This window comes from Panthera tigris, chromosome E3 (assembly GCF_018350195.1).
Source record: "Panthera tigris isolate Pti1 chromosome E3, P.tigris_Pti1_mat1.1, whole genome shotgun sequence".
NCBI lineage: Eukaryota > Metazoa > Chordata > Mammalia > Carnivora > Felidae > Panthera > Panthera tigris.
The window spans coordinates 15,545,593-15,559,215 of record NC_056675.1 but is presented as its reverse complement, the minus strand read 5'-3'; the positions used below and the strand labels follow the sequence as shown (position 1 = coordinate 15,559,215).

The 13,623-nt window shown below is 47.2% G+C and overlaps 1 protein-coding gene across 2 annotated transcripts; it reads left to right on the top strand.

Moving 5' to 3' along the window:
• Nucleotides 1–97: 97 nt before the first annotated feature.
• KCTD7 (potassium channel tetramerization domain containing 7) lies at nt 98–13,453 on the top strand. 2 transcript variants are annotated; one of them, XM_042972574.1, is made up of 5 exons: nt 98–347; nt 3,422–3,591; nt 6,490–6,668; nt 7,127–7,499; nt 11,229–13,453. In XM_042972574.1, the coding sequence occupies exons 1-5, from the start codon at nt 204–206 to the stop codon at nt 11,341–11,343; spliced, it is 981 nt and encodes a 326-aa protein (XP_042828508.1). In that variant the 5' UTR covers nt 98–203; the 3' UTR covers nt 11,344–13,453. The 2 variants fall into 2 exon arrangements, with proteins under 2 accessions (XP_042828508.1, XP_042828510.1); XM_042972576.1 differs by having other exon boundaries at nt 11,225–11,310.
• The last annotated feature ends 170 nt before the right edge of the window (nt 13,454–13,623 follow it).

Below are 13,623 nucleotides of genomic sequence, written 5' to 3'. Positions count from 1 at the left end.
TCGGTGGTCCGTGAGCCCGTTGACGCTGAGGGAGTGGCCGCCCTCCGGCTCTCGCGCGCTGCGCTCTCCACCCCCCCCCCCACCCCGCCCCCGGGCCCGCCCGTCGGCCGCGCCGCGTCATGCCGGGCGCTGCTCGGCGCTAGTGCCCGGGGCCGCCGCCTCCCGCCCGCCCGAAGCCGCGCCCACTGTCCAGAGCCAGAGGGATGGTGGTAGTCACGGGGCGGGAGCCAGACAGCCGTCGCCCGGACGGTGCCATGTCCAGCTCCGACGCCGAAGACGACTTTCTGGAGCCGGCCACCCCGACGGCCACGCAGGCGGGGCACGCGCTGCCCCTGCTGCCCCAGGAGGTACCCGGGGGGGTGGGGCGTGGGAAGGGGCGCAGAGGGAGAAGCAGGTGCCTGGCAGAACTGACCTTGGGGTGTGAGCAGCGCCGAGGCTGGGGTCGGGGGGGTGGGGGGGGGGTCGGGCTGAGGGCGGCGCCAGAAGAGCCGAGCTGCCCAGCCCACTCATCCTCCCGTAAAAGGCACAGGTGTGTCTTCCTGTCCCCGGGGGGCACTTGATCTCCCCACCCCACGCCCCCTCTTTCAGTGTTCACTCACCGCAAGGTTGGTTTACTCCCACCCCTAAGTCCCATCCTTAGCAACTAGAGGAGGGAAGGTAGTCTGTGGGAAGGGAACCTTGGAGTCCCAAGAGATGAGAGTGTCTTCTAGAAAATCAGGGAGGAGGCCTTCGTGGTTGCCCAGACCCAACCTCTAGCTGCCCAGAAAGTGGGGTCAGGGACCCTGTGCAGATAAGAAGCAGGCTAATTAATAGATGTGTCCACACTCACCTGACACCTCCATGGCTTTCCTTCCCACTGGTCTTGATGTGATAACAGTATCACATTTAGAGCTGAAATGTCACTCAAGAAAAGGGGAAAGAGGAGGGAAGGTGGGGCACTGCTGGGAGCTGAAGAGGGAGACAGAAGGTAGGAGCTAAGGTAGTGCTGGATGTGGGGGCCTGTGGGGTGTGGAGGAATCCTAGGAGAATGGACAGCTCCAGAGGGGCAGGGCTGGGCTGGGGGTGGCTCGTCCCCTGGGGATTAGAAGCCTGTGCCTTCGACATCATGAAACACAACAATGAGCACAACTCTAGAAGTACTCTTTGCATTTGGGGGCGGGGTGGAGCCGTTAGAAACACTGTGGTGCTTACTTTTCATGCACTGTCATTGGGGAAACAATGGGGTTTGAGACAAAGAGGCAACACCCAGAGACTGTAGGCCAGCTCCCCCCCAGATACATTGTTCCATGTGAGATCCAGAACAGTTTTTGGTTGCTTTTGCCTCTGTGCCTCAGTCTTTTCAGCTCTACTGTGGAGCAGACACTTGGATTGGTATGAAGATATCCTTGGAAAAGGTGTAAAGAGCTCCAGAAATGCAAAGCATTCTTATCTCAAAATATTTGAGATATTTTGCTCATACACCTAGAATAGTTTTATTGGAGCTATAGACTAAGTAGAAGGCATTTGTTATCCTTTGGTTGCAGAGGAGTAACAGTGCATACGCACAGAAGAACTGTACATAACCTTTCTATTTCATTCACTCACTCATTCATTTAATGCACACTTGGGTCTTTGCTGCTTGCCGGGCACTGCACTAGGCTCTGGGTAACTTTGATTTCATGTATTTTTATCCTACTTTAGTTCACAAAGAACTTTTAAAAAGTTGATATTATTTTACTTATATGTGAAATCTAAAAAACAAACAAAAAAACCAAAGCATAAATAGACCCATAAATACGGAGCACAGCTGGTGGTTGCCAGAGGGCAGGAAGGGTGGAGGGATGGGCAAAATGGGTGAAGGGGAGTGGGAGGTATTTGCTTCCAGTTATGGAATAAATAAGTCACGGGGATAAAAAGTACAACATAAGGAATACAGTCAGTGAAATCATAACGGTAATAAATGGTGGCAGGTGGTAGCTACACTTGTAAGCATACCATGTAAAGACTTAACAAATCACGGTGTCATACACCCAAAACTAATGTAACGTTGTGCGTCAACTACACCTAAAAAAATGTACGAAAAAAAACTGGAAGGCTGGGGGAAAGGACTATCTGGATAAACATACACTGGAGCCTTAGAGATGTAATATTGAAAAGTATGCACTCGTACAAAATTTTAGTCAATCTGGAGGTTGTGGGAAAATTAGAGAGAACTGGCTTCATTTCTTTAAAACCACAAGCAGTGAAAGATATTCCCACTCTCCACCTCCCCCAAAAAAGGTCCTGAGTATTTTAGGGAGACCCTAGAATTTCTCCTGGCAAATCTACACCATCATTCCCTGTTCTTCCCCCTGCCCTTGCCTCCGGAACCTTAGCTGGACGGAGGACTGATCTCACTCTACAGATTAAGAAAGAAGCAGTGAGGTACAAAGAATGAGGAGTGGATGCCTGGAATTGTTCCACAAACACCTATGAGCCCTGCTGCGGGTGGCCTCATGATTAGTGAACAAGATGCCGTCCCTGCCCTCAGGAAGCTTGAGGTCTAGAAGGGAGAGCTGACAGAGGAAAATAACTGCTGGTATACCGTGCTAGGCGAGGAGGGTGTGTGGTCCATGGTGAAGGCACGATGGAGGGAATGTTCAGTTAACTCTGTCTTGGGTGCATGTGAGGAACAATAGAGCAGAAATGCTTACAGAATTGGGAAACTTAAAGAGAAGCTTTTATTTTATTTTTTAAGAAAGAGAGAGTGTGCGCATGTGCACACAACTTGGGACGGGCAGAGGGAGAGAGAATCTTCAGCAGGCTCCACACTCAGCATGGAGCCCAGCGTAGGACTCCATCTCACAACCCTGGGATCATGACCTGAGCTGAAATCAAGTCAGCTACCTAACCGACTGAGCCACCCAGGCGCCCTGAAGAGAAACTTTTAGAATGCGCGGATGCTGCTAACCTATATGGTGCCTTGGTGTGTATTAGAGAAAGGACACACAGCTGGGCTAGCAGATCACTCTCAGATCGGTGTCCTTGTGCAGTAAACAACATACACCACACACGGGGCAAATGCATTTGCTAGATGGACAAAGGGAGAGTGGAAAGAACATTCTGGACAGAGAAGACAGCATGAGCAAGGGCATAAAAGTGACAAATTCAGGAAGTGGAAAGGAGGACAATGACGGCTTTGAACTCCAGAAGAGCGATAGCAGAATTGGGGTGGGAAGGCCTGATTTAATGGCTGTGGGGGGGGGGGGGAGTAGGTGGGACTTGGCAACTGATGAGTGTGGGGAAAGAGAGGAGAGAGAAGAACGTTCAGAAAGACTCCTGGATTTTAGCGTTGGGTGACTGAATGGTGTAGCACTAATAAGACCCCAGAAGACCACAATCAGAGCAGCCTCTGTTCTCATTCCCCAATGCCTGGCTGAAAGTGCCGGTGGTTCCTTTCCAGTTTCCTGAGGTTGTTCCCCTTAACATTGGAGGGGCTCACTTCACCACACGCCTGTCTACCCTGCGGCGCTATGAAGACACGATGCTGGCGGCCATGTTCAGCGGGCGACATTTCATTCCCACAGACTCCGAGGGCCGGTACTTTATTGACCGGGATGGCACCCACTTTGGGTATGTTTCTCCCTCTATGATCAACCTTATAGTTCTAGTAAGTAGGACCTGGGCTTCAATATGGGGCTTTGGTATCTTCCATTAATACCCAGAAAAGAAAATAGCAAATGTACTGATGGAATTTAATAAATGTGCTTATTGAATTGGATCAAAAGCCATAGTATCTTTCCCAGAGGAGACAAGGACAGCCAGAGAGAGCCCAGGTGCCACACACTGGCTGGATGTGATGAAATTGGAGACCAGGAAGTTGTCATCTGTATGGAATAGGTGTGATGCCACCTATAGGCAGGGGAGCCCCAAAACAACTTCTTGGCGAATATCCTCAGATTCAGATTCTGGGTCTCCACATTGCCATTAGGGAGGGACATGGTGTATGACCGTGGTTCTCAGACTTTCTTTGATGGTTTAAAACAAATGAACAAAAAAGGTGAAGGAAGGGCCAACATATGATTGCCATCTTTTAATTTTGCCAAGAAAAGCCTTTAGAAAAAAACAAACAAAAACCTTCAATTGTGACTGTCATTTTAACGCTAAAACACAGAAAGACACAATCTCAAAAAAGAAAATAGCCCTTCCCAAGGAAGGACTTCTGATACCTTAACACATAAACAATTTAAAGACTTTATGTTTTAGTTTCCTTGCTTGTGAAATGAGAAATAATTACAGCTGCCTCACAGGCCTGCCATGCCGATTACGTAAAGAGCCTTGGTGTGACCCCTCACTGGGTCCTTCCAGAGCATGTGGCTGAAGCTCTTTGCCCCTTCAGTCTAACTTTGGAGATGACTACAGAACTAACATGATTCTTGACCTTCAACACATTGGCTAAGGAGTCAGAAACTCTCCAACCACTACGTATCTGTGCTGGCCTCCCAAGTAGGATCGCCTGCACTGGGAGAAAGGTCATTTTTATCCTCAGAAAGGAGCCTCTGGTCATGCAATTTGCTTTGAAGCATCTGGGTTTCCCCATTGGGCTGTCAGCTGCCTCCAATGCTGAGAAAACAAAGTGTCACATCGCTCTGCAGAGCTATAAAAAGATTTTTGTTTGCAGGCTGTTTGGGGGAGGAAAGTGCTGGCCCCAGCTGGCAACTCCCACAGCACTCTTAGCTGGGCCTTGCCCTGGGGTCATGTTTTTCAGAGCAGACCAAGGTTTGCTTAAGATCCTAGAGGACTAATTTGGGAAGGGGTTGTGGGGAGGAGGAACAGGCTTTGGCTCTAAGCTGATGTGCCCATGCCCAGGTGGCCATAGCTGGAGAGGGTCAGAGCTGGGCCAGGGTGTGGCAGAAAGCAGGATATTGTGGCATTTATCCTCAGGCTGCTAGACTCCAATGGTCTGTGATTCATCATCAGCAGATGAAGTTGCTTAAAGACTCAGAGAAAATAAAATAGGGGCTCAGGGCATTTGATCAGGTACATTTCTCTGCTGGGGCAGCTCATGTGTCCCTAGCACCCACCAGGGAGGCTGCTTGGGTCACCACCTGGGGCAGTTTCCTACTGTGATCAGTGAATAACACTTTGGACTAGAGTCTGGACCACTGTGGGTATGGACTTGGAGTCAACCATGACTGCATCTGGGCCTCTGCTAGCTGTAGCTCCTTGAGTAAGGGTATTCTTTAACCTCTCTGAGCCCCTCTTTTTCTTCATTTAAAAATGGACCTAAGATGGCACTTAAATGTCATTGAAGGGATTAAATGGGGTAACACACGAATAGTAGCTGACCCAGACTAATACTTAGTGGGTGTTAACTGCCGTTACATCATGGTCATAGACAAACTATTGAGGCAACATCTTGATCTTGGGGTTTGCTCACATATCTTTACAGAAGTAAAGACCTTGCCACACTTAACTGGCGATGGATCTGATTATGATTATTCTTAGCACCAAAGAATCTGAAGATGGAATTAAAAGAACTGAATTTTTATTTTAAGAAAATGCAGTATGTGATTTTATTCATTCGAGAAACCAATTTGTCCAGGTGTTCAGGGTAGCATTTGCTGTCCATATAGCTACAAAATAAGATGAATGGCAAAGAAATATAGAAAATGGGGAAGGCTACTACATTGCTAGCGGAAACATAAAATGCTACAACCATTTTGTTAAGCATGCGCTTCACCTTATGACTGAACAATTCTCCTAATATGTAGCCAAGAGAAGTTGGTGCATGTGTCCACAGAAAGTCTTATACAGGAATGCTCATCACAGCTTTACTCATAAGAGCCCTAAACTGGAGACAACTCAACTGTCCATCAGCAGGAGAATGGGTTAAATCAATTATAGTAGATCCAGCCACTTACATGAGTTTTAAGATGAGGCAAAACTAATCTTTGTTGATAGAATTCTGGGATTGAATGAGAAGGGGCAGAGGGAAACTTTGAGGAGATTGAAATGTTCTGTATCTTGGTCTAGGTGGTGGTTATAATAAAACTATACAATTAAGGTTTGTACATTTGAAAAAAAAAGATTTGCACATTTGTTGCATATTAATTAGACCTCAATTTAAATATATATGTCTTAAGGAGCCTAGAATATGTATGTTTCCATTATTCCTATATATACCCAAAAATAACAATACCTAATAAAATAAATATACCTAATGATAATTATAAATGTAATAATGATGATACTGATAATAACAGCTATTAATGCTTATTGAGGACTTACCTTGTGCCAGGTATTTTCTAAGCACTTTTTAATCATTTAATCCCTTTATACCATTACAAGGTAGTTTTTAAATTTTCCCTCATTTTACAGATGGGAAAATCAAGGCACAGAGAGGTTAAGTTCACCTCTCCAAGGTCACACAGCTAGTAGTCTGGTTCCAGACTCTGTGCTCTAACCACTATGTGACACTGCCCAGATCCATTAGCTCCTTCTCACCAACCCTCTTTCCTTCCTGCTCAGAGATGTGCTGAATTTCCTGCGCTCAGGGGACCTGCCACCCCGGGAGCGTGTACGGGCTGTGTACAAAGAGGCTCAGTACTATGCCATCGGGCCCCTCCTGGAGCAGCTAGAGAACATGCAGCCTCTGAAGGGGGAGAAAGTGCGCCAGGCGTTTCTGGGACTCATGCCTTACTACAAAGGTGAGGTGTCAACTGCCCAGGGTGATTGAGGTGTGGGAAAGGAGGGTCGCGAGGCATCTGTGTGTGCATAGGTCGTCACCAGGAGAGGTGGGTCTAAGATGTATCTGTATTACTCAGGATCAGAGAGATTTCTGCTTCCCCTTCTGCTCTCCCCTCCCAGTCAAACTGGGAAGATTCAGGTTCCATAGGGCCCACTTTTCCTGTGACATCATCAGATCACATTTCAAAAGGATTATCCTCATTCTATCCTTTTGGTTTCTTTTGCCTTGGAGATCCATGATCCCTGTTTAAGTTTGTGCCTTTCACAGGCCCAGAGTCCCTTCCCCAGGATCTGCCTCTTCCCTGTTGGATCATGCCTTCACCGGGGCTCTCTCTTTGTGCCCTGATGCTGCCTTGCCCACTGCCCCCCGACCTCCTGACCCCTGTCCCAGTGATGGGTGCTGTGTTCACCCCCCTAGACCACTTGGAGCGGATTGTGGAGATTGCCCGGCTGCGTGCAGTACAGCGGAAGGCCCGTTTTGCCAAGCTCAAGGTCTGTGTCTTCAAGGAGGAGATGCCCATCACCCCCTATGAGTGTCCGCTTCTCAACTCCCTGCGCTTCGAGCGGAGTGAGAGTGATGGGCAGCTCTTTGAGCACCACTGCGAAGTGGATGTATCTTTTGGGCCCTGGGAGGCTGTGGCTGATGTTTATGACTTACTGCACTGCCTGGTCACGGACCTCTCAGCCCAGGGCCTCACTGTGGACCATCAGTGCATCGGGGTGTGTGACAAGCACCTCATCAACCACTACTACTGCAAGCGCCCCATCTATGAGTTCAAGATCACATGGTGGTGAGTAGCCCGGGTAGGGAACAGAGTCCTATCAGGGAGGGTGTCCGTTCCCCTTAGTGGCGCTGGGAGTAAGATCCCTGGAAGGGATACTGACTGCCCCAGACCTGCTGAGGTGAGGACCAAGTCCTGAGGCACAGCTCCAAGGGGACGGAGGTCTCCCAGCTGTACCTCGGGGTCAGGCTCAGGGCCTGTGGCCCACAGGGACCTGGTGCCTGGATTCACCTGACCTCTCCTCAAGGCACAGCAGTCTCTGCCTGAGGCTTAGGGGTCTGGGTAGCTAGGGCTTGACCAGAAAGTCCAGAGAGGTTTTGTCACTCTTGTTCTTGCAAGAGAGTTTCTGCCCTTTTTAGAGCCACGTTACCAAACTGTTGTAGGCATAATCACTTCCTCAACCCTGTTCACGTACCCCTTCCTTGTGCCTAGTGTATAGGTATGAACACAGAATATGATGGGGGGTTTACCCAGGTAGCCGCCCCACAGCCCCTGGCTGAAGAAGAAGCATCTTCTCTCCCTCTTCCCCCAGGGATAGTTCCATGCTTTGTTTTAGGATGTGGAAAGACTCTTCCTCCTGGAACATATTCTTCACCACTTTTTGGAGATGTAACCATAGTTGCCAAAGCCATGTACCAGGTTGGCCTTAGAAAAGCACAATGTTTACAGCCCTGCCTTAGGGCCTTGGCTTCTCCTACCTTCCACCAACCTTCCTTGCTTGAAGGGTTATCTTCTCAGGGCTGTAATGCAGATTTCAGAGGTTCCTTTTGAAGATTTCCCTGAATCGAGCAGACAAGTTGCATAGATCTTCTGTTATCTTTGAGATGTAACATCCTTTCTAGAGGCTCAGAATACCTCTTTGGCTGCCATTTCATGTGTTAGCATCCAATTTGTGGTGAACCTCCTTAGATAGAAACCCCCTGTGTTTTTAACCCTATTGCTTTATCCTGCCAATGTTCTCCTAGGAGAGTGTCTGTTCTGAGGAGGCACAGAAAGGGTTGGGTGGGAGGCACAGCTATCCCGGGAGCTGTAGGAAGATAGCGGCACTTCCATCGTGTTTTACTGTCCCCATTTCAGAGACAGAAAAAGATTCACAGGGCTCTGTTCCCACTGCATTTCCTTCTTGCTCCATGTGCAGACGAGGGTGGTCAGTCGGATGTGGACACACATCCCCTGAAGGAAGAGCCATGCAGCACCAGTAATCGGAACGTAGCATTTCTGTGCTGCATTAGAGACTTCTCCATGTGATCGTGATTGTGCTTGATTGTTCCTGGGTGTTTTGTAGAGAGATTTTTTTGTGTATAAAAAACTAGTGAGGACAGCCTCATTGGTCTCAGTCCTGTGAGACCAATGGTTGGTGATGCAGGGAAGGGGTAGCTAAAGATGTCTGTATGCTTCTAAGGAAGAGAAGGCCAAGCCTTAGGACCTTGGCAGAACTCCTTCATAGGGCAGTGACCTCCTGGCCCTCTGTGGCAACAGGGATTCCAGGGCATGGTTTTGCACTCCTACGTTGTGTTCTTATGTGGTGGAACGGAGGTATAGAATGAGATCTAAGAGGAAAGTATACAGTCAGTTGTTCAGGTTCCAAGGTATGCATCCCTTCTATTGTTCTCATCCACAGATGAATCATCACTTTTCTGGAGTTGATTTCCCTGCTTGAAACTTAGTCCAACAGCATGCCTCTTGTCTTGTTCTAACAGAAGTCTTTCATTTAAGTTGCTCCGGTTGGTGTTACTGCCTAATACAGATTATTTTTAGACAGACACTGAGGCAAGCTATTCAGGAGAAAGGCAGTATGAGTAGAAAGCAGACAATTAATCCTAGTGCTTTCAGGAATCTGGCCTTGGCCCTGTCTCTCCCCCACCCTTGTCACAGAGTATCACAGTACTTGGTTATTTAGAGTCCATGCACGTAGGATGGAGTGATTGGTTTGCTCAAAAACAATCCCTGAAGACAAGCTTGGAGCTGCAGAGATGCTGCACAAGGACACTGTCCTTGTGCCTCTTGCTAGAGACACCCCTTTGGATCCGCTCTGCCCCTGTGTTCTCACAGTGGTGTGTTCTGTGCCATTGTGGGGGAGACAAGGCGCTGGGCCAGTAGACCAGGCAGCGCAGGGATACTGGCAGCCAGCTTAGAGCTCTTTCTAAACGAAGTAAAAGAATTCAGTGGCCCAATTTGGCCATTCTCTGATGAGAAGCCAAGGCCAGGCTGAAAAGTGCTTTTGGATGTGGTGGTTGGTGGTAATGGCCTCCAAATAAAGGTCATATCTGAGGAAGAGACTTCTCCCAGTTGTATCCTTTCTCAACTCTAACTGGTCAACTCTAGAGCATAAGAACGGTTGGGTTAGGAAGGAGGGCCCCAAAGGATGAACACTTCTTCCCAATCAAAAGGGAGTATATTTTCATAGCATTCTTGTGCATCGTGTTGATGGGTCAAACCAAAGTGCCTGCCTTTGGAGCTTCCATTGTGTTTGTGGGCACCTTTTCTCCCAGGTGTCATGCTCACTGGTTGGGAAGGTGAAAGTTTTAGGATACAGGATCGTGGGGTGCAATAGCAGCCATAACAAAATTCAATAAAAATGAAAAAGTTAACTAATGGCACAAAAAAGATTGAAGCAAAACCGCAATGAAACACATCACACCATCCCAGAAGGGGGAATTCTTTGGGTAGCACTCTAAATAGAAGAAATACAGGACTCGTCACCACCCTTATTCTACCTTCGGTTAATTCACAAGGCTGTCCAGTGCTTATCACGTGGCAAGGAGTCAACTGTGCTCTGAAAGTTTCTATTCTTTCTTCCTGGGGCTGAGGATATTCTGGGAGCTGTCTGAACCTTGTGCCTCAGGCTGGTCAGGTGACCTTATCTTCCTGTTCTGGGTTGCTTGTTGGAAGACTAGGAAGAATGACATTTCCAAACCACAAAGTGGGGTGAGCCTCAGTGTGCAGTCTTGGCCTCAGCTGGATTTTGAAGAGGTTAAGACAAATGACAACAACAACAAAAAAACGAAAACTACTCACACTGATCCCAGTTAGAATTTCAAATATCCTTCTGCATACCTTCTGTCCATATTTGATTCTAAGTGATTAAGCTTTCTTGGGCACCATTTTGCTGCGACTCTTTCATGAAGGTAGTGGCTGCCTTGTGATCCTTAAAAGAGGGAGGCTCTATTCATCAGAAGCCAGAGTGTGAGAGACTGGGGCGGGAGAGGCACTTTTTGGAATTCTGGAAGAATCATACATGTATACATATGTTAATTGGGAGAAGGGTGGGTGGGCAGGGGTTGAGGAGGAGGGAACAAAGACTGGGTAGAGGAACAGGTTGCCTCTGGAGTATGGGAGGTCACCTGGGTCCATTGTCTTCCTTCTGTACGGTGTTGGGTTCGTGTACATGGTATAACATTTCCTATGTTCGTTCACTCCCTGTCTGTGAGCGCTTTGGTGCATGGAGCCTCAGTACCCTCACGTGGCATTAAAGTAAAGAATTAGAACCTGGGTGCTGTGCCTTTCTTTTTTAGAGACTTACTCTCATCCCTCCTCTGCCCCCCACTGTGCGAGCAAATCACAGACTGTGTCTCGATTTCTGCTTAAAATGTGTTATATTTTTAAATACTCAGCTAAATAAAAGAGGGTCTTTCCTGAGACCAGCCCCTGAACTTCTGCCCTGACTTGAAGTTAGAGGGAGATGGGCACCATGAACCCCTTCTGCAGTAACTGTAGCCTTGTCTCTGTTCCAGGTAGGAATGTGCCCACCCAGCCTAGGCTTTGCCCTCTTGTGTTGAGAGGTCTTCAGGGGAAGAAGATACCACAGTTGCACGGTCACTGTGTGGCTAACAGCCATGTCAGGTGGTTCTGAAAGAAATCCCTCCTATCATGTCACCACTTCTTTCAAGGGCGAGATAAATGGCTCTAAGCTTATGTAAGCCTTAGTGGTCGAGACCCTTACTTGAGGAAAATGGGTATAAGTTGCCCTTCCTCTGAAAGCAGAGTTTGACACCTTCCTGGCTACTGAGTGTCCTCATCAGGATGCCCCATGGAGTCACTTAATGGAATCACTTTCACGGAAAGGTGAGTTCTGACATGCTGGGTAGCTATGCCACCCTCCAACTGCTTCCTTAAATCTCTGATTATTCTGACTTTTAAACAAAAGCACTGCTGCATTACCTGTGCCAAATGTATTCCCTGACCTAATTACTGTGCACACAATCACATAGTAATGATACACTAATAATACTTAATAAGTTGGAAACTGAAGCTCATGGAGACATAATTGCCTCAAGGGCAGATAGCTAGTAAATGGCCAAGTCAGGATTCAAACCCAGGGCCCTTTTTGGAAATCCTCACAGGTGTTCAACAGAGCCCTCCCTTCTTGTCAGTGGGACACTGACAACAGAGCTCAGTGTCCCACCTCTGAGACTCCCTGGGGCTTCACCCTGCTTCAGTCTGTGCAGATTTTAAAAGCAGATACTCTAGAAGTCATATTAGAAAACTTCCTTGGATGCGTAGGTCTTAAGTAGTCCCTGAGTATTAAGGAGCTAGCTGGGGTCCCCAGTGTGCCTCCCTTCTTAGTAAGGGGCACATGTTTGCTAGATGGAGGAGGACCCTGCTCATGGGCAATGAGTGGAGGTCAGTAGTGGCTCTCTGGCTGGATCCTGGGTATGGCAGGATGATCCGGGACAGCTTGAGTTAATCAGACTCTTGCAGCCTCCTGGCCTAACCACACAGATGCAGCCTGATCATGTGGGGAGTGTGCCTGAGGCCGCGGCCCTCCTTCAGGGACCCCTGGCATCAAGAGAATAATTGAATGTGAGGCTCTTTAGTGTGGCTCGGGGGATGCTGTGTGCCTGGCTTGGGACTTACGACCCTTAGATCTGGGTCTCAGTTCTGCCTATTTGTTCCTTTGTCATCATTTTGAAGATGATCTCGTAGCTACCTTTGGTTACCTTTCATTTTGATTTGCTTAACTTCTAGCATTTTGCTCAAGCTTGTGTTTACTTACCTTTAACTTCCTGTCCTTTGACTCCTTACCATTTTGTTTTTCCTTTCATGTACTTTATACCGTTCTCTATTTTTTAAACATAATTTTAAACTTTATTTCTAACATAACTTTAAAATAAAGTGCCTATATGAATAGGATGCCAATGAGCATCTTGTTCTGAGCAAGGGTAATTATGTGCCTTTTTTCCCTTCTCCAGTCGTTTCTACAATGATCTTACTAGCTGTGAACATTAGGCATCTCATTTCTCCCTTAGATGAATATCTTCTTCTAAAGTCTAAATATAAGGAAAAACTGATAGTGTTATTACAAAAGTCGTAGATCTGATGTCCAAGCTTTTACCTCCCCCTCCACAAAGCTCCCTTCCCAGCATATACACACAGTAACAGTCAGTTGAGCCTTAGAAACGAGGCAGCCCCATTCCCGATTGCTAAGGACTTCTTCGGTCACACACTTGTTCTTCCTGAGCATTGACATAATCTGAAGATCCTGGGATTCTACCACCTCCAACCACCTGGAACCAAGTGGAAACAGAACTGTTGTGCACCAGGAAAAAAATCCAACACAACTGTAAGAAGGCTGAGTTGAACCATCTTGAACCATCCAGAAATACTTCATAAAAGGGGCCTATAATCAGATTGTGATGCACCTTTCTCACCCTTCTGTGATCTCAGTAGCAAACTGAATCACCCTTCCACAAACCATGACTTTTAGAAGATTCTCTTAATGTATTATAGACCCTGTTTTTGTTTTTTTTTTTCCTATATTATGTGACCTTGGCAGATGGCCTAGCTCCAGTAGATCTTTGGAATAGATGTATACATACTTCTCTCCTTTATTAATAAAATTAAGAAATAGAACCCCAAAAGCACCACAAAACTTGGAGCTTGACCTCCGTTAAAAGAAATTTATAAGTTAAGAATTTAGTTGAAATCTTTATACTTTTGTTATTTTTGTAAGGGGATTGGATGGTATCCTGAGTAGGTTTAAGTCCCTAGAATGTTATCATGAGTAGGTTTAAATCCCTATAAATTCCTTTTTTAGTGTGTTTTTCAACATTACATCCTTATCTTCAGCTCTGCCTCCGCTTACTCTGCCCCAGGGACCCATCTTTGTGTGTACGTGTCATGGGTGCCTACT

Bases quoted from the DNA above. Each gene is read 5' to 3' on its own strand.
- KCTD7 (XM_042972574.1), top strand. From the start codon at position 204: ATGGTGGTAGTCACGGGGCGGGAGCCAGACAGCCGTCGCCCGGACGGT. The intron at 3,592-6,489 runs GTATGTTTCTCC...CTTCCTGCTCAG, and splicing joins CGGGATGGCACCCACTTTGG to AGATGTGCTGAATTTCCTGC. The intron at 6,669-7,126 runs GTGAGGTGTCAA...TCACCCCCCTAG, and splicing joins ACTCATGCCTTACTACAAAG to ACCACTTGGAGCGGATTGTG.